Source organism: Pseudomyrmex gracilis, unplaced genomic scaffold (assembly GCF_002006095.1).
Source record: "Pseudomyrmex gracilis isolate BER0280 unplaced genomic scaffold, ASM200609v1 scaffold_40, whole genome shotgun sequence".
In the NCBI taxonomy this organism is placed as follows: Eukaryota; Metazoa; Arthropoda; class Insecta; order Hymenoptera; family Formicidae; genus Pseudomyrmex; species Pseudomyrmex gracilis.
Window position 1 is genome coordinate 746095 of NW_018020624.1, and position 21389 is coordinate 767483.

The window sequence follows — 21389 nt, forward strand, 5'->3', positions numbered from 1 at the left end:
GAAATGCATTACACCTTTGGAGAGCTTAAAAAAGATTGAAAAATTAAAAGTAGTAAGTTCGAAACTTGCGTTTTTTTAGGTATAATTACGATGGAAGTCAGAAATAAAATAAATGCAGTTAAACAACGGTGTCTAGAAGAATTTTGGTATGTGAAAAAAGGATTGCAAGAGATCACCGAAGCGGACCCGGAAGAGTTGCCTTCAACAATCTTACTGCCAACACGATCAAAATGTAATTTTACTTGGAATCAATACCAGTAACGTATCATCCTTAATGATGGTTTTATCTTGTATACACTTTATTTAACAAATCAAAATATTACTGACGTATCTAGTTTATTCCGTAAATTTAAGGTAAGTAATTTTTTTTATTAATTGCTAGATACACACACCTTATATTATAAATATATTTCTTAACGTTCATTGCGTTTTAAATTATTCAATAGATAAATATAAATAATTAATTTAATCTTGATTCTTGACATTTTAAGAGATACCATATTACGCGCATACGCGCTTTTTATGAAAAATACCAATAATTTATTCGTGTAATAATCTATTTTTTTTTACAAAACGAACAAATCACAACTGGAAAAATTGCACAGTCATCATTAGCAATCGTGCAATTTTTTTATAATATTATCTCGATTTATATTGGAACGATATTTTACGCTAAGTAGCTATAATCTTATGCGCAAAGAAAATGTAACATGCAAATGAAAAAAATCATAAACGTTTATCCATCCATAACTTTGTTCTATTTTATCGAGATGTCCAAAAGAAGCAAAACGCACTAAGCGAGTTAAGTAAGTTGTTACAGACGTCAGTTCAGATCAAATTTATTTTTTTTGTCGTGTTGTTCGATAATTTGAGAGAAGTCATCAAATCTAATTTCTTAATAAATACAGTCGTAAAACTTTTTAGTCGGTTCTTATTTTTGATATCACGCATGTCTCAAAGATATCTAAAAGATATTCTTTTATTTATTTTTCAAATATGTTACCTATCGTTTTGTGATAGATCTTTTATCTTATATATGTACTATGCATATATGGGCAAATACTATGCATAGTTATGAAAATTTTTTTTTTTCAAATGTGCGACACATACATCTTATATTGACGAAACATGTCTGAAATAGGTTCAAAAACACTAATTTACACGCGTTAATAGTTTTAAGTAACCGGCGCAAAGTTTATCTGGTTGAGAGGTCGACTATATTCCTTTCCAGTTTTCCATTGCAACTATGTTTAAATTACGCACTCTTAACGTCATAACTAATAAAATTGAGTTTGAACATTGTGGCTACATAGATTCCGTGGTAAGTTATGGTATAAGAAAGAGTTTATAGTTGATATAGACTGAAAAAATTTTTCTCGGAATATGTGCCAAGGTGATTTGTGGATTTTTCAATGAATTTATGCTTTTGAAGGTAATTTTTGATACATTAGTGTGTGTTTCATCTTTGAGGCACAATTTTCAACAACGTCTTAAATTTTTTGTTGTTGTGTTTGGTCAACTTTAGTAACTTACTATTTTAACTTTTTATATAATTTATTAAAAGATTTAATAAATATGGCATTTTAGAGAAAAATTTGTAATGATTTTGAAAATTATATAAAAGACAATAAAGATAAAAATATCAATTAAATTAAATTATATAATATTTTAATCGCTTTTATATTTAGATGTATTTTTATATATTAAAACGAAAAAAGGTTTTGAAAATCTATATATATAATATTTTAAAATGTATTTATTTACATAATTTAGAATTGTCTTATGACAATTTATAGTTTTTATTTATATTTTATTTATTTTTTTTATATTTATGTATAGCATAAAACTTTTAATTTGATTATTGGTATCAGTTGCAGGCAAAGAAAACTCATTTTCTCAATTAAAATTAATATAATGAATAAAAGCATACTTAGTATAAAAAATATTACAAAAACGGCTTGTCGGATATATATATATATATATTATCAATAATAATTTAAATATTCGATATTTACTATATCTTAAATATGCATAAAATAATAAATGAGTTTGCTGGTATTGTGTGTGAAGACCAAAACATATTATTTTAATTTTTGAAAACATAATGTAAATATTATATTATTGTTAAGCAATATTATACGCAAACTACAAACACAATTAGTTTTTTTAGATACATATTTTAAGTAAATGTTAATATATAATAAAAGAGAAGTTTGTTAGTTAATTTACAGCAAATATTATTCAATAACTCTCTCTGCGATATAAATTACTTTGTGCATGCGCGCCCGTGCATGTAGAAGGACATTAAAATTTAGATTTTGCATAAGAACATCAAACAACTGTCAATTCTAAAGATGCCTTTTAATCATTTTTGTGATAGATCTTATACACGAATGTTACTTTGCTAGACAAATCAAGAAGTATAAGTTCTAAACATTTCCTTGAACTTTTTTTTATAAGTAAACGGAGATTTAAATCTTATCAGTGTACATAAATTATTTTCTTTGCTTGTTTCACGAATGATTGCACTAAGAAATGAGACTGATGTGAATACGTGAATCTCGTTATCTGAGAAAAAATCTATAATATCCTGTCGTTTAAACCAATACGTCACAGTAATTAATCGTGCGTATATCGATAATTGTTGTATCACTCATGAAAAACGAGAAATGGTCGTGAAATCAGCTGCGCAATACGTAGAACATCGGAACAAGATATAAGTAAACAATTATTATATGCGGTTTCTTGTTGATTGCCGGCATTGAGAGTTTCATGAAACAAGATCAGTTTTTTCTCATTATATACGTCAAAAGCGCGCAATTATTATGAGATACATATAGCACATATACATATATACGTAAAAATTTTTTCCACAACGCGCAATTCTTTTTTAATTCTGATTTAATGCTTGTAAAAATTATAATATATTTACTCGGTATTCGTTCAAGCTAAAAAAATTTAATGTTTTGTTAAACCGTCATTACAATTGCACATCTTATAGAAAAAAAATTTATATTTGTTTATATTGTTTGGAGTATCTCATCGCGACTTATCGCCTGTCGATGTTTGAAGCATGATAAAAAGTCAAAAGTTACTTAAGTTATTTTTTGTAAGCAAAATTTTTGAAAATACGGATATAAATAATTTTTTTGATATTACCGATGTGATCTTTTATAAATTTCTAATGTAATTCTATTCTATTCTTCTAAAATCCTGTTAATTATGATACACTATGAGTAAACGAGCTAAAAGGATAATTTGCGTGATAAATATAAATTGTTAAGGTTTTAAACTTTTATTTTGTGAAAGCCGTTTTCTTGTTATTTTTTTTTAAATAAACATTGTGATAAGTTGTAGAAGAAGATACGATGTCACCAAAAGATTGATTTCTATAAACATCTTTTAAACGGTAACTTTCTTTTAAGCGTTAAATACATTCTATACCTACTCTCTCTATGTGAAAAGATCAGAAGATTTTTTTTAAAAAGATGAAAGTGCTTTAGACGATATTTGATGTTTATTTGCATTGACACTTTAACAATCGTAATTGGGAAAATCTGATTTATTTTATTTTCATCTTCTTTTCTTTCGGAATAATAACACTGCACACGTAAACAAGTAGAAAGAAAAAGAAAAGGTAATAATTTACATTACAGGGGACCTTACCGATTTTGATGACCTTGAAATATGTTGTCAAGGTCAAAATTCTGAACAACTTTTTCTTATACAACTTTTTTTTTATGACCGCTGCTTGGCTTTAGTTTTCGAGATATTCACAAAAAACTATATATACATACTTAGGTGGCTAAACGCATACAGAGATGGGCTACGCTCGTCTTTGCAATATATTTTTAAACTAATGGTATAACAGTAAAAGCAGTAATTAATGTAAACATTCAGAAAAAACATTTACGTACTATGGTTGTGTTGTAAGTGTAGATAGGGGAGAGAGAGAGAGAGAGAAAGAGGATGATTAACAATTAACGATTGACTGAGAATTAAGGATGATTAAGTATTCATTATATTTGCATTATTTTGTGTCATAATATAAATATCGTTAAACATTTGTATATTTTCTTTTCATTATATGAAGTACTAAATGCAAAGACGCAATCAATAAAAAATCACTTTTGTCTTATATCTTTTTTTTTTCAGATAAGCATTATAGGTAATTTTAGCATTTAATCGCAAACGCTACGATGTATTTTTGCATGATGTATTTTTAATTTATTTTTAAAACGTAATGCAATAGTATACATTCTCCGAGACCTGGAAACGTTGCAGTAGAGAACCTCTGCTCCCGCGATGCTAAAAGCAACCTGTAACGCAGAACTGGTTATAGAACGGCAACCAGTAGGGCTAAATTTGACTCATGGAATCTTCCAGAAGGAATATCCTTGTACTTCTCACATATTGACGTCACATATTTTCTACTACAAGATACGCTTTGCCTCACACACACATTAATCTGTATCAAGAATCAAATAAGGCCGATACGAGCCATTCGCAGGATGTTTGTGCGGAAACTATGCGTGTACAAATATATATATATATAAATGTAACGAATTTTACTTGTAAATTTTTACAAGTATTTTTTGAATTGAAATCTCAATTCTNATTGAAATCTCAATTCTTAAAATCATACGGGATGCTAGATTTGCATCTCACATATGGAAAACCCCGGATACCCCCCTAACTAATTTTAAAATATTGCGAAAAAAACTCCTCGGCCAGGAGTCGAACCTGGAATCTCCGGCTTTATCTCCTCTCCCGGAATCTAGCATCCCGTATGATTTTAAGAATTGAGATTTCAATTCAAAAAATACTTGTAAAAATTTACAAGTAAAATTCGTTACATTTATATATATATATATATATTTGTACACGCATAGTTTCCGCACAAACATCCTGCGAATGGCTCGTATCGGCCTTATTTGATTCTTGTTAGCAATTTCACGAGCGTCAAGTCTTTTTAATCTATATCAGCACCTGGCTAAAACATGAAACTTTGCAATATAAAGCTATGTAATTTTATCAACTAATATTTTCTATTTTTCTGTATTTACAGAAAAGATTTTACTTTTTTTAATTACTAGCACACAGAGACGTGCGCTACACGCACGCTATTATTATTTTTGTTTTAACGTGTTCTAATATTTGATGTTTTCGCGGTGTGGTGTATTAACATTCAAAGATGTTTTTCGGATTTGAACCGCGTTAATGTCATTTTTATACCGACGTTTCGTGAACATTTGCTTACTTCATCAGAGCATCCTGATAGTATAGACGAAACGTCGCGTCGATATAAAGAAATAACACCAACACGGTTAAAACCTGAAAAACGTCTTCGAATGTCTAACGTGTTCTCTGTCAGTGAACACATTCTATCACCGCGATGAAAGCTAGTATGTATACAGGGTGTCCCATTTAAGTTGACACAGCAATCAATCAGTTGTCTACGAGATTTTTCGTTGTGTCAATTTAAATGGGACATCCTGTATACTTGTACGATATGAATTGAGAAACACATCCGAGAAACGTTCAATCAGCGTCGCGATAAAAGCGGCAATCAAGATCGATAAAATCAATTGTGATTATTTATACACGCTGTTTCTGGTAGGACTAGAGCGCACTTTGACAATCATTCTATGCATTTTTTTAAAAGTGCGCAGTAATGTATTACTCCTTATTTTGTTAATTCATATTATATGACACACGCATCACACTCTCAACAATTTTAAAAATGAACTATCAGTTATTGTTTTTTTTTTTTATTTCTATGAAAAAATTTGTTTTGCATATGATTACCAAAACTTGATCTTGACATGTCCTGCGCAATGAAATACGCATGAAATACGCATGAGACTTTTGTACTAATTTATTAAATTGCTGATTGTGACGTAAGAACAAAGTAGCATGATATTTTGTAATATTTGCGCGTCCTTTTTTAAAATAACGTTTTGACGTCATGAATGTGAATCAACACGTGCATGTCAACGTGCTCGGCAATCCTGCGCGTGTAAGCATATATATGATCACTCATATAATAGTATCATCACAAGAGGCCATGACCATTTGATATCTAACGTAAACGCAAACTTTACAGTTTTTGTTAAAAACTGCAGATAAAAAACATAAAATGCGTGTTTTTCTACTTGAGGTCAATTGATCGTATTCAATCTTTTTTTTACTTTTATCATAAACTAATTATTCTTCTTGTATCAAAAAAGTGTGTCAAGGAATACGAAAGAATTGAACTTTTTGCTTATTGAATCGCGCATACAGATTGTGACTGATTTTGTGATTTTTTTATAAAACAAAAAAATATTACGTTTTGTTCTCTTTTAATAAACATTTTATAAAAAACAATATTTGCGCACTTGTTTGCTGCGAAACAGTCGGTTTTAAATCTATCAACTTTTTTTTAACACAATCAATGATACATCAATCACAATGACGCAACAATAAACCTTAATTTAAAAACTTCATAATAAATTTAATTTAAGAAAAATATAAATTATCAATAATCTTAATTGAGATAAAGTAAAGATACGAGAGTAAATTACATTTATTTAAGTTAAGAAATTTTATAAGAATAAATAATGTTAATTATTGTTTAAATAGATGTATGATTAAGATTGGCGTACGCGTTTATACTTGATTTTTATCAAAATCAAAATACTAATAAATACTAAATACAAATACAATACTAAATACAAGATACAAAATAATACTAACAAAATTCGATAGAAATCGTTTTTGAACTCTTTTAAAAATATATTCGTGTTTAAATACAGCAAAACGTCGAAATTTAATAAAGAAGAAACGAGATATTATAAACACCGAGATCAAAGAAAATAAGAGTTATACATGTAAGTATTATACATGTAATTAAAGACAAAACATTTTATTTAAAATATTTTAATTTTTTTATAGAATATAATTCTGATATAATACCATTGTTATTATTATTTACAAAATAAAAAAAAAGTTACAGCTAAGGTATGAAAATTGTTGATATGACGACGTTTGATTGCGTGATTTACACCTATAGGATTAATTATATTATAATGTTGGTGATGTTAATTTACATACTGTGATTAAAGATAAAAATCTATAAATGAAGAAAATATACATAGATTTTGTTTTTTTTGTATAAAAAAATATTAATGCTAAACAAATAATACAATAAATTTATTTAAACAATAAAAGAAAACCTGTTCTCTTAATACGAAATTAAATTTTGATACACTGTTTCAAATAAAGTTTTGATTATTTTTCAACAAAATTTATCAGAATGCGCGAGCATTGCTTGATATTTACCCGGTATGTTTACATAAAAATGTCTGGTGCAGCTATTGCAATATTTCAAAATATCAAGACGTGGCTTTACTTCTCATTTTGACCTATCCGCATATCGATCTAATTTGAGATAAAATAATGACTAGAATATTTTTTTTAGCCAAATGATAGATTGCGCGGTTAATCGATCTCTCGAATATCACGGAAGTGCAAAAGGATAATTTATAAAACCGTTATCACGATGAAACGACCGGGGCTCGCGCGATGACCGCTTTCAAGCTTCGGTGATTGCATACGTTTCGATAACGTTCGGGGTTAACGGGACATCGAAAGTCAAAATTACATGCGTGCACAATTGATGCTGCTCGTAAACCGTGACAATAATTATTCGCCAGAAAGAAAGAAGATATTGATCCATAATATATATGCGGATTTCTAAGAAAACGTAGATTTACAAAAATTAATGCTACAACGAAAAGATTATCCACTTTAATTTCCGGATATTCTCAATTTGATCGTTTTTAACTTTATAAAGCGATTTGACATTATTCTTAACGATAAAGTTTAAAATCTTGTTTTGTCGGAAAATAACAAAATTATCTTCACACTGATAGCAATAAGAATAATTTTAAAGGTAACATCTTGTGCATAAGAGCTTTCAAGGCTAGCAATTCTCATTTTTTGCATTTCATGTGTCTCCAATTATTTTCATGTGTCTCCAATATTTATACGAGTTATAAATATGTTTTGATTCCGGTAATTTATTGTATATATCTTCTCTTCAATCACAGTGTAGTAGGTAATGATTCACATACCAAAAAGTAAAATATTTTCGTTTAAGATCCAGGAAAAAGTCAGATGTCGGAAATGTACGTATTGTGATTTAATTCATTGAAATTCCGAAACCTTGGATACTTTACCACACAAAATCCTTGACTGCAGTGACCGCTACATGAAAGTCACACGTTTACAAATTTACATTTTCCTTGCTCTCGAAGCTGTTTGCGAGTGCGTGTAAATATATATATATATTTACGCACTCGCGTGTGATATATATATATATATCACACGCGAGTATATATATATATATATATATATATCAAATCTTTTAAATAAGTAACTTAATCTTTCTGAGAGTATTTGTAGTGTAAGATTATATATATATTTATACTTAATCATTGTCTAATGTAATGCCAACGCTCAGTAGTATGTGTCCTGATCAATATTTTTTTAGCGTTTGTGTAAAAAAGATAAATGTGATGGTTTTCCATATGAGTCAGAATGCCTCGAGACGTGATCGAGTAGCACAGGACGCACAATATGCGTCACAAATAGATGTGCAATCTCACGAATTAGGATGCCAGAAAATGTTTAATTGCTGTTTAAATAATATATTTTAACATACATTTTTAATATATTTTAACATACGCGCGCGCGTGTATGTGTGTATATGAATATTGTCATCTCTCTCTCAATTAATTTAAATAATATTGTTGAGGTTTTGACGTCGTTTTGTATTACATAAAATAAATCACGATTTATTTGAAAATAAAAATTACTTGATTGATTATTTTATTTGTATGTCATCGTATCATCAGTTTTGTCGTGTATGATTATTTTGTTCGAAAGTAAACGTAATTTTTTTTTTTTCAGTTTAAGAAGATAAAAGAAATTTATATTCATGAAGTTAGTATAGTAAGATTATTTTTATTCTACGCTCAAAACTAGAAAAAATTTTAAGTCGTTCCAAAAGATGTAATAAAAAACAAATACAACGGTAATTTTTTACAAACTTGTTTAGGAACCCTGTTTAAATTATTTAATATTTATAAGGTTTTAAAGACGATGTGTGATGACTCAACACCTTTATCATTTGATGGAAAAATCCTGTCTCAAGTTCTAAAAAAGTATGACGATGTGGATAAGCGACTTTATAAGTAAAAGGAGAATATAATGTAATGCAGTTTGTGGGTATCGTTCTCGAACCTTCTGAATTGGAAACACAAGCAGTATTAGTCACACGATGAGAATTCTATCGATGTGTGTATGCGTTACCTGGAATATTACAGAAAAAATCATGAAAAAACGTAGCAATTGTATGCGTTCAATGATATGACGTTCTACGGACTTACAAGAATAAGATCTGTATGAAAAAAATGTGTCTTATGATCTGATTGCGATTGGAAAATATTTTACACTGACGCGCAGCAGGATACGCGATACTACTATTTATAATCGATATTCAAGTTTACTTCTTCAACCGCTTTAAGCATAATTAATTTAATCATTCGCGCGTGAATCTAAATTGTTGTGTTTATTGTGTTTTTCCTCACCTTCGAAACTTCTTTGCCGCAGCAGTAGATAATACGCACGTATGCGGAACCATAAACATAATACGCATTTGTAATACTCGCTCAGACCGGTATTAAATTGATCTAAATTAAATGATAGAAGTTATCAAAAAATTATGGCCACCTGCGTGAAAAGGTTGCAAAAATGCAAGTACCTAGAATTTTCTTGTCCTTCGCGTTGCTCTAATCGATAAATATTAAACCTCGCGTGTTAAAATTGTATCGCGGTCATGGCATTCGGATGATCTGAAGCAGAAACATCTTTTTGCTAACAAATATCCCCCTGTACGTATATCCAATGTTCAGCATTATTCAACAATCATATCGTGACTTGGTTTTAATAACTATTTGCTTCCTGCCACTTAACTATAGTAGCTCTCTAATATGTCACGAAGCTTTAATAATAACAGATATCAATAAAAAACTCTCTAATAAGAACGGAATTTTCCTCCTTATAAAGTTTTTATACACTTACTTTAATATGATATTATTTACAAAGTATCCTAATAATTATTTCATTAATTATATAATAAAAAAACACACGCTGGTATGTGCAGTATAATCTGCTTAAATACATTGTTTTTTTTGGAGACAAATCTATGAATGATATAATGGCTAATTGTGAATATTTCGAGAGAAAATAAAAAGGGAAATCATATTTCAAATTAAACTCGCTCGTCATTCAATTGAAATTTGGTAATATCTACACAATCCTTCGTGGAATGTGATTACGTTCATATATAGGAATTGTTATACTTTTTATCTTCTGCAAATTCTTTTTACCGTAAAAACGCGACTATACGAGATCAACCTATGTCGTTTTGTTTCTACAATAATTACGATATTTTTACATTTGTAAATACGGAAAATATTATTTCAAATTAAACGTGCGACTCGAGCGAGACATAAAATAAAACTGTCTGCGCCGATTGTTTATTGCTCCACAAAGGGTAGTCGGTATTCCCCATCCTGAATAGCGTTCGTGGACCTTGAGAGTTCGCCCCGACCGAGGAAACTGGAAATTTGCTGAACACCACGGCGAAACAACAGATAACCATAGGTGTTTCTCGCACTTCAAGTAGGTGGGACAACAAACTCGTGATCCGATTGGCCGGCGCTCCACGTGCTCGTTGATCCTCGTCACGGACAACGAGCCTCCTGGTGGGAGCAATATATTTTTTAAATCCGCGAGACTCTTGCATCGAGACGTATACCGCACGTAGCAGGAACGGAAAGCGAAGGTAACATATACGAATCAAGTGGCTGAGACAGGACACAAAAGCCGGATGACTTTAAACAATCAGTGTCTCGAGTGATGCGTCACAAGCTGATAAGCTCCCGTGTGAAAGAGATTATAAAATAAAACTACGATAAATTATATTGAGATTGTTGTAGACACATTGTTGTTTCCTCAAAATTTCTCGGATTTCTCTTTGGAAGAGCTTGACAAAACTAGTAATTGATTCGAAAGATTCGTGAAGAATCATCGAGAAATCTCTGGGTTGATTACATCGATCGGAGCGAGAGAAAGTGAAGTGTCAAAAATCCGGGTCCGGGAAATCCCGAGTGTGTAGTGATCTCCATATAAAAACCGACGAGAACCGCTCGACGTCGGCTAATCTAATTTCACAAAAGTGTCAACGGACACTTTTGTCCGGAATCAATACTAGAAACTTTATCATCAGTCATAGCTTGCCGTTACTATTGAAAATCGACAGATCGTCAACACAGTGAAGCCAGACACTTTTGTGATTTTATTTATCATCGAGTAACGAGAAAAAAAAAACGAGAAAAAAATGAGGGACTTTATGCTAATCTGGAATACGTTGACGGGCCGGCGAAATTATTCGACCAACGCGAACGCTAATTCTGAAAGACACGTCGACCAAGATGAGGTGACAATGTTTTCGGACAATGTACGAAGAAAGTCCTCGATAGTGGTGAATAGAGTTTTCAATAAAACGCTACCAATTTATTCCCATGATGGCAGACGGAAATGGTTGAAAAGTAAGTAATTGAAAATTGATTTCACACTTTTAGGAAAGAGAAGTATAAAAACATATAGCTTTTAAAACAAAGTGTTATTTACAAAATTTTAAATTGCTCAAATAATTGCGATTTAGAGATACAAGACTAGAATATATTTTTTTACGCACTTGATGAATGAATGAAATATTTCATATTCGAAACAAGTAAAAGTAAAGTTATTAGTAAGTCGATGGCCTTCACGTTAGAACTTCCGTAATGCGTGGGATTCGTTCCTGAATGTTAATTCGGAAACAATTTATATACGACTTTTTATAATTTTAAAAAGTTGTTTTTTATATTAAAAAAAAAAAAAACTTTATTATAAAACTTTGTGCGTAAAAGTTATTTTTTTTAACACAGTGTAACACATCTCTGAAAAAAAGATATATTTATTCTTGTGTGATAAAATACACTCGAGTGATTATAGATACATAAATAGCAAAGTTTTGCAATAATTTCTTTTGTGTGAGAGTAAAGCACTTGAAAATAATTTAGATGCAACGCTATATACGTTCTTACGTCTCAATCCTTTACAAAATTTTTTATTAATAGTAAAAGAAATATATCTAAGTTTGTTTTAAACTATTAAAAAAGATCAGAAACACTAATCCTTTCTCTAATCATCATCATTCTAATTTTTTGCAACAATAAAAATCAGATAGATATATTCAGCACACATAAAATAAAAGAAATACGCAAAAGAATCGAAAGATTGGGCTAAACTAATAAAATAATTGTACTTAATTATAATGAATTGATTGTTATCTAAATCTTCTTTTTTATAATCCATAAGTTTTCACACGAGTTTATACCTTATATGCTTTATTTTCAATATCAAGCAAGCATAAACGTTTGTAAAATGTAAAAGTGCAATTACAAAAGAAAGAAGTCGTCGAATAAAAAACGTGCGTTTGCCGTTAATCTGAAGATAGTGCGGAAGATTTTCGGAGAAAGGTATGCGCGCGCGTGCTTTTTTGCGAGGCAATATGTTCCGGCTTATATATATCGCAAAAAAAGCGATTACACGTAACCGTAGAAAAAAAAAAACTGAGCAGTATCATGCATGTGAAAGAGATCTCGGTTCTGAAGCTGGAACAGGGTTCAAAAGAGTTCTGAGATGTGCATAGCTACGGAGCGAACAAACCGGTTATAAATGATTTCGCGAAAATAAATTTAAAAAATGATCTAGACCAAAAGTGCAACCGTGATTCATTTCGGTCCAATTGATCCGCTTAGTTGAGAGTGCAAAATACCAACTTTCTCTGGATTGCAATATTGCAAGTTTCCCAGGAACAATTTTCGCACAAATGTACATGCTCGTGTAATCGGTTAAATACGCTGCGGTGTTGTATAATAATATCTTCCCGAGAAAACAGAAGAACGTAATTGAACAGTTAATTAAATACAAAATATAATTTTGTGGAATATATCGAAGACAATATGATTTTTTTCTCTATTCGAGCATATATTATTGGTCTCAGAATTAATCGGCGAAGGAAGATAAAAAAAAAAGATAAGCAACCTTACAGATAAGCAAATCTTGTGTAAAATCACAAGTTGATAGGCACAAAAAGAGGCTCAAAAAATGTATTTTTAACAAAACTTTAATTTTTTATAATTACATAGTTTTAAAACAAAGCATAAAAATATATTAAACAAAAACTTAATAAATGTCAAAAAAATAATGTTGACAAAATTGCTAAAAATAATGTTGACAAAACTATGTGGTCATTATCTGAAAAAATTTATAGGTATATAATATTACAGATTTTATATTATACTTTTAAATATGAAATATACATATTATATTTTTATATTGTACATTTATTTTATATTATACCTTTTTATATTATAAATTATATTTTTAAATTTTTTTTTTATATTATACTTTTAAATATGAAATATATATATACTACGAAATATAGGTATGTTTTCAAAGTTTATTTTAATTGAATTATTGTACAACTACACCCAAAACAATAAAATTATTTTTTAGGAGAAAATGCTTTCTATTAGTGCACTAAAAACTGTTTAACAGATGAGATAATTTTATCTTATTTCATATTATGATATTGAAAATCGATGATCTAAAGATTGCACTGATAATGATAAGATAGACTAATAAGTACGTGCTTATGAATAATTAAAAATCAATTTGGTTCGTGACATTTTGTATTCGTGTATCGTCACGTTTTACATTATTTGTTTTTATGTTTTTTTTTTTTTTTTAAATTTAATTGCAATCGACAGATGTATCAAAGTGGAAAAATGGACACTCTGTTGTTTATGAATATCTGCTTAATGAATCATTTGACAAACAAATCACGTTTCAAACTTCCTCACTCGTTGGAACACACGCATCGATGATAATCTCAGCCGAATCTTATAAATCTTAATTATATTAAAAGGTAAAACACTAAATCTTAAAAACTAGATTTTTTCTAACAAAGAATAATATAGAAATTTGTAGAATTATATAAATATATATTTTTATTAATGTATTTTATTAATATATTTTTTTAAGATAAATAAATAAGACAGAAAAAGAGAGAGAGAAAGAGAGAGTGTGTGTGTGTGTATTTAAAGAAATAATAGTGCTGCATATTAAAAAATAGTTTAAATATGGCGTATAAGATACTGAAATTTTATATTTTTAGCGTATTACTATAGTTGCAATCCAATATAAAGAATTGTAAACCTGTCAACTTATGACAAACATATGTCAATTATATCCTTCTGCAGTACTGAGGAGTAAAGACAATATACTGTTACACCTGCGAGTCAATATCAAGTGATTTCCTAGTTTCGTTTTCGCACCGATATTTACACGCATCGGAATTAACAACACTTGTATTATAACAGGAATACGAAAAGACAATACAAAACGAAAAAAATAATGCAAAATTAGCGGTCGTTGGAATAGTAGACGCGTCTACACAAAATGACATTCGTCGCGAGACTCGACAAGATGACAAATCTCCAAACGTGTTTTCTGTTGATAAACAACTCTTTTGACAACGCACTCGGAAACGGACATAGCTTTGATAAAAAAAACCCAAAGATGCAACATGATATAAAGAATTTTATAAAAAGAAAGTACTGTCTCATCTCTTTCCAATCTTACATTTTGTTTGAAGATACACATTTGTGCGGATACATACATATATGTGTACATGTACTTACATGTACGTCTATGTAAAAATTGCTTTAATGTGAATTATATTACGACTTAATTCTTATATTTAGAATTCTGGTTTCACGTCAAACTAGTTTTCATGTTAACCGGTCTAACAAATAGGTCCATTAAACGATGGAAATTTCTCTAAATTAAAAATTCATGATCTCGCACGCATACGCAGGCACACTTGTGTTACTTTTTAATATCGAGTATATATTAAAACACAAATTTGTGCTGCAAAAGAATATATGTAAATTATGTGACAGTATTTCAAAATTAAAGTTATTTTATTAATGTTATAGCCATAATGCCTTCAAGCAAATATCTCTTTTTCTACTTTTTCAAATTTTTTTATTTAAATCGACAAACAGAAATTGTCGCAACAAAATAATTATGCGGGCAAAGTAAATCAATGACAGAAAGATCGTATTAAAGATTCAAAGAATAAAAATGTGCAATCAATAATTAAATTTTAATCGTTTCGTCGAATCTACTTATGTATAGTATATATAACATACATCATATACGATCCAGGTATGCGGAAAGAAGAAACAAGTAAATTAATAAACACGTGAATAATTTACATGCATACTCGTGCGTGAAAGTAAAAGCCGGTCAAAAGCGTGCTGTGTCACATGTGACATACTCTCGACTTGCATGTGACTTAAAACCAACTTGAAATCCATTTCTTTACGCGTAATGAACAAGAATGTCATAAACGCTGTTTAACGACTCCAATGTGTTATTCGAGAAAACAATAAAATGCATTAATGGTGAATTTATCAGAATTATTCAGCGATTTTACGAACAGATAAATTATCACTTAGCATCCTGAAATTATTTTCAGAGTAACATAAAATATTTCCATGCGGAAACACGAATTTATTTTGCATCAGCGATGCACCTTTATTGTCATTCAAACGAGACGTGAATGAATTTAAAAAAAAAAAAAACAACATGTGGACAAAATACTTATGCGCGTGCATTTTAAAGATCGTATTATCTCAGGATTTAACAAGCTTTCAAAAAAATACTATCAAACCTGTGTCGAGATATTGTTATGAAAAAGTTGTTACATTGTTACAAAGAGAGACTATTAATAAATAGAAAATGTAGCGCGCAATTTTTGAAATATTTTTTTTCAACACACAAAACTACAAATTTATTTTTTAAATTATGATATGAGATTAGGTTGGTAATTAAATTTGCAACGAGAGCAAGTTAAATAAAAATTTTTTTAGTTGAGATTTTGATAAAATTCATAAAATATATATAGTATTTTAAAAGGTATATTTGTTTAAAACAAAGTGAACTATAATATCACGTGCAACGGAGATTTTATTTTTCGAAGTACAGTCGAACCTCGATAACTCGAATCTCGAAGGGAAGAGCTAAAATCTTCGAGTTGTAGAGGCTTCGACTTATCGAAGTTCTGTCTTCCTTTCGGCGGAGCGGAAGGGAATGAACAAAATTTTCGTCTTATAGAGGTGTGTAATTTATAATTTTCGAGTTATAGAGGTTCGAGTTATCGAGGTTTGACTGTATCTATTTTTTACAAAATATCATGAATTATATCTTTTAGCGAATGATTAGAATGATGTATTATGTTTCTGCCGAAACCAAATAAAAGTGCTAATGTAAACGTAAACAGGAACGTCACACATTCGTTAAAAATTCGAGGCGCAGATACGTGATCCGCAAAAATAGACTCTCGAAAATAAAACATTCCATACGTAGACATACACTTCTTTTGCATTCATATCGCGCGCACGTTGTTCGTAACAAGTAACCATCCGACTATTACTGCCCACGCGCAAAGAATGTATCATCGTCGGCGTCTGCGGAAGTTTCGCTCAATACGATCTGCTTTAACGGAACACAAGTCGTGAATGGACCCGGACAGTTACCTGTCAGATTGCACAGGCGCGATTTAATCTTCCGACGATGTTGCTTTCTCATTCCGTGCAACAATGCACAACTCTGTACCTAAACTACACAGGCATTTATTTAGACAATAGCTTTTTCTTATCTAATTATCACTTTTATGAGTTTGCGCGTGTGCGCGCACACTCACTTATGTACGCAAGCATTTAAACGATACGTAACGTCGTGTCTTTTAGAGTTTCGTAAAACCAATTTTTCTTGATTGAAAATGAATTAATTGTAGAAGACTAAGTATTCTTTATAAGTCAATTATGTGTGTAAAATCAAATTTAAAAATTAGTTGAAAGTCATTTAAAATACATTTAGATGAATTCAGTCGCTATAAAAATCGAGTTCAAATTATTCAGATAATATTATAAATTTCCTGTTTTTACACTTTTCATATGCATGCAGTTAAAAATGTGCAAGAGAAACATTTTACAAAAAACTATTTTAAAATGGAAAGTAAGAAATACGGCACTCGCACAAGCTTCTTATTTAATATGGACATTGTATGACTTTGTTTTTTACTTGATATTACAGTTAGATAAAAACAATTACGGAAATAAATCTAATGACATACAAATGAGTTGTTATATGTATATAGAGAAGCGATAAAAGTTCTTATTGCGAATTAATGACATTGGAAAATTTTATAACTAAAAAAAAAGCTTCAAAGAACCGGTTTGCTCTTACGAAGACAAACTCGATTCTACATAGATATTTCCAGGAATATTCTTCTCTCTTTCTCTTATCGAATCTGTTGGATGTCTATAATGTATTCAGCATTCTACGCGTAGTAAACCAATTCAATGAGTTCATTTCATGTATTTTTACAAATACTTTTGTTTTGATTCTAAAACACAACAAAAAAAAGTTTATGTAAGAAAGATAAAATCAACTATCCGGATAAAAAAAAGAACAATAAAATCTACTACTCCGGTAATAATATATAAATTATTTTACAGTCCATGTTATGTAATGAAAAATGTTTAATATTAAATATGAATAAAAGATTATAAATTTAAATTTAAAAACCAATATCACACAATTATAATTTTGTTCAATTGACTTGTGTGTAATATATAAAATATTTTAACGGTTTAGCTTCAAATTTTTTTCGATGCGACAAATACGCAGAAATAATTTCGCTCAAGCGAATGTTATTACTGCTAGCTAACGAAATCGGCGATATAGAAACGAAAGAATTAGGATACTCTTAAAACGATCATCGAATGCCATGCAAACGGTTGCTCTCTCACGCAGTAGTACCATTTGTGGATTTGTTAACGTTTATTTAACTGATCTGACTAACTAAATTAAAAATGTCGTGTCAAAAATGCGATCGTACGAAACTCGCTCGTTTGACATCGGATGCCGATGAGAGGAAGCGCGAAAGAAACGGGGAACGCAGTCGGACTAGTTCGCAACGTTAATAAACAACACTTCGCCGCAAACCGCATAGATAAAATCAACTGTCCGGCAATAAAATCTGGGATTGTCAAATTGATTTTCCTTGTAAATGGTAAGAAACGTGTGAGGCAACCGCGTAGATTAAAATGCATAACAAAAACTTTCTTCTTTAAATTACATTTAAGTGAACATCTCGAAGAAGAGATGAAACATTGAAGAGAAGTTATCGCTACAAAATAATACAAAAATCACTCTCTTAAAACGAGCTATTTTTTTAAATTAAAACATTTATTCTTTTTAGTTCTACTTATATACTATGGCAACGTAATGCGCAAATCTAATTAGCAGCTAATAAAAGTTATCAATATTTATCAACTTCTGGTTTATGAATTTATTTTGTTTTTGATATTTTAAAGAAATATTAAATTTTGATTCTACGTAGTTGTAAACGTGTACAAATAATAATGAAATAATTAAATGTGTACATTTAATTATAAACATTACATTATTTACATTTAAAGTTATATAACGTTATTGATACGGAAGAGCAAAGAAATTTCGTTGCGTCAATATGACAGAATTCTGTTCTAAAACGTGGCTGAAAGCCGGAACTATTGCACGTAATCTGTGCTAAGTGTAAAACAATATAGAGATATGCCACAACTATATGCGCTTTCTATTTGATCATGCACATTTGCAGTCTCGATTACCGTCTGAAAATTATTGCAACATCTTATTACGTGTTGCCAACGATCTTGCAATAGGCAAGCGCAAAACTATCTTCTACGACCTGGTCCACTATGACAACACATTGGATACATATTGCATTTATGCGGGAACATATGCAGATACAACTTAATTGCGATTCACTCTCCCTTCGACACTTTCGTCTTTTCATTTTAATTTACATGGGTTTTATCAAACGCAATCTTTTCTGTCGGGAAAACTTCTTGCATGTTTCTTTTACTTGTCGCTAACAAGAGTCGCTAAATGTGTGTTTGTAATTTTTAGAGAATCTTAAATACACACACAAATGAATCACGTCAATGTATATCAATTCGAGCTCTTACGCAACTCCATTAAAAAAAATGAAAAATTAAAAACTAATCTAGTTTGTAACCTGTACTTATGTGTACTTATATGTAAATGAATGACGTTCTAAGAGATTCTTAAAAAGTCATTTGTGTGAGACATTGTGTATACGCAACAATGCGATATTCTTTGACCCATTATGATATAGAGCGATGTTTTTAATCGGGTGTCCTTCGAGCGTGCCAGCTTGCGAATAAATCTCTTCTATTATGCTTCCGCGATACACATCGACATGCTCCTACGTGATTTATGAGTGAATTACTTAACGGTACAATAACACGCATGTAATCACGCGCGTATGTCAAAGAGCGTTTTACGTATTATAAAAGAATCGTGTATGTTTATTCGATTATTACTAAAGAGTCTAAACAAAATGTCGCCATGTCCGCGTTAATAAAAAGAAAAATATATATAAATATAAAAAGATATGTGTGCAAAGTTATTTTTATATAATAACTGATGTTTTTGCAATAACGATTACAATAACAATTTTTTATTTTTACTTTTTTCTGTACGTATGTTTATTGACGCTATAATATATAATTAATGTACCAATAAAACGTGCATATATACATATTATGTGATATTACGCACTACTTTGCACATGATATAATTATTAACCACGAGATTTAATTTAACACGAAAATTTTGTTATTCATTTCGCGACTACTCAGTACTACCAACTCGATTTTGTTCAAGTACTTTCATAAGAATTATTCAACTTTTAAGAATTTTATAACAATATATTGAATGATCGTTTCTAATACATAATGATCCGAGAAAAAATAAAAACATATGATTATATATAAGTGATCAGATCACGCCAAATTTCGGATTTGATTTTACACGATCACATAAAATCACATCTGACTTATATAAAATTTTATATGATCATATAAAACCATATCTGAGACCCGTATATACAGTCGAACCTCGATAACTCGAATCTCGAAGGGAAGAGCTAAAATCTTTGAGTTGTAGAGGTTTTCGACTTAACAAAGCGTTTTTTTCTTTCCCGCGGAGCAGAAAGAAGTGAATAAAATTTTTGTCTTATAGAGGTTTTCGAGTTATAGAGGTTTGACTGTAATCTCCACATGATCACACCGTTTTCCATTTTTTCTCGAGGATTAAAACAGTGTATGAAAAGATTTGCTCTAATCAAATAAGATTCAAGGTTTTACATATTTTGGCCTTAAATCCAGAAAGAGTAAATGATACACAATGCGCAGATCCTCAGTGGAACTGATGGCTATAAATTGTACTACGCCAAGGAGCGTAATATGCTTACCTTGAGACAATCTAACGCGTATAAAATCCACGCAATGTATGCACAAAACGTTAGACAAATAGTTAAATATAATTGAAAAGTTATATTTAACTATTTTAAATATTAAGAGTAGGAACTATAAAGAGTTAAATACTAAGTTAAATATAACAGAAAAATGATTGGAACATACTTCTTTAGAGTTTTCATTGCTTAAAAAATTACTGTTAATTTTTGCAAATTTTTATCTTAAATTTGGTGTAATCTTCATACAATGTACGTGGGGTAATTGATAAATATTCGAAACGATAGCATTAGATAGCGACATTAGTAGGTGTGACTCATACTGTCGTTGACAAGTTTCATTCTTCAGAAGAACAAATATCAAACGCTGGCTCATTCATCGCACGTAGCGTTTGTACGACAGCTCGTCGAAGTATAGTCATTTACGGCGTCCATCACTTTATTGCTTGAAAAATTTTTTTTTTCTATTGAGCCATTTTTTCCGATTCAAGAAATAAATGAACATTGCACGAAGTTATATTTGGCAAATAAAATGGATAAGATAGTAATTTGAAGCCCAACTCGTACATTTTGATCGTTACAACAGTTGAAGCTGATGCGTTGTCATCATTGAGACCGTTTATTTTTTAGCAAGTGTCGTTTCAGATACTTATTAATCATATCTCTCATATTTTTTCTTTCGACTATATAAATCTTTTAAAATTAGATATAAGTACAACATATACATATGTAAAATATATAAGTACGTGATATTTATGGACTTTCGTCCTTCGAATTAATCACTGTCATATTTCAGACTTATTTCCACTTGCCG

General features: G+C 30.1%; 1 protein-coding gene across 2 annotated transcripts in view; it reads left to right on the forward strand.

The window, feature by feature from the left end:
* LOC109852948 (scavenger receptor class B member 1-like) overlaps positions 1–21389 on the forward strand; it is a 40990-nt gene that overhangs the window by 1793 nt on the left and 17808 nt on the right. Inside the window, exon 2 of one of the 2 annotated variants that reach the window (XM_020424591.1) lies at positions 80–232. In XM_020424591.1, coding sequence (XP_020280180.1) covers positions 80–232 — 153 coding nt within the window. Of the gene's footprint in view, positions 1–79; positions 233–10744; positions 11661–21389 lie in introns of those variants that run through there. The other variant, XM_020424590.1, reaches the window with a different exon arrangement.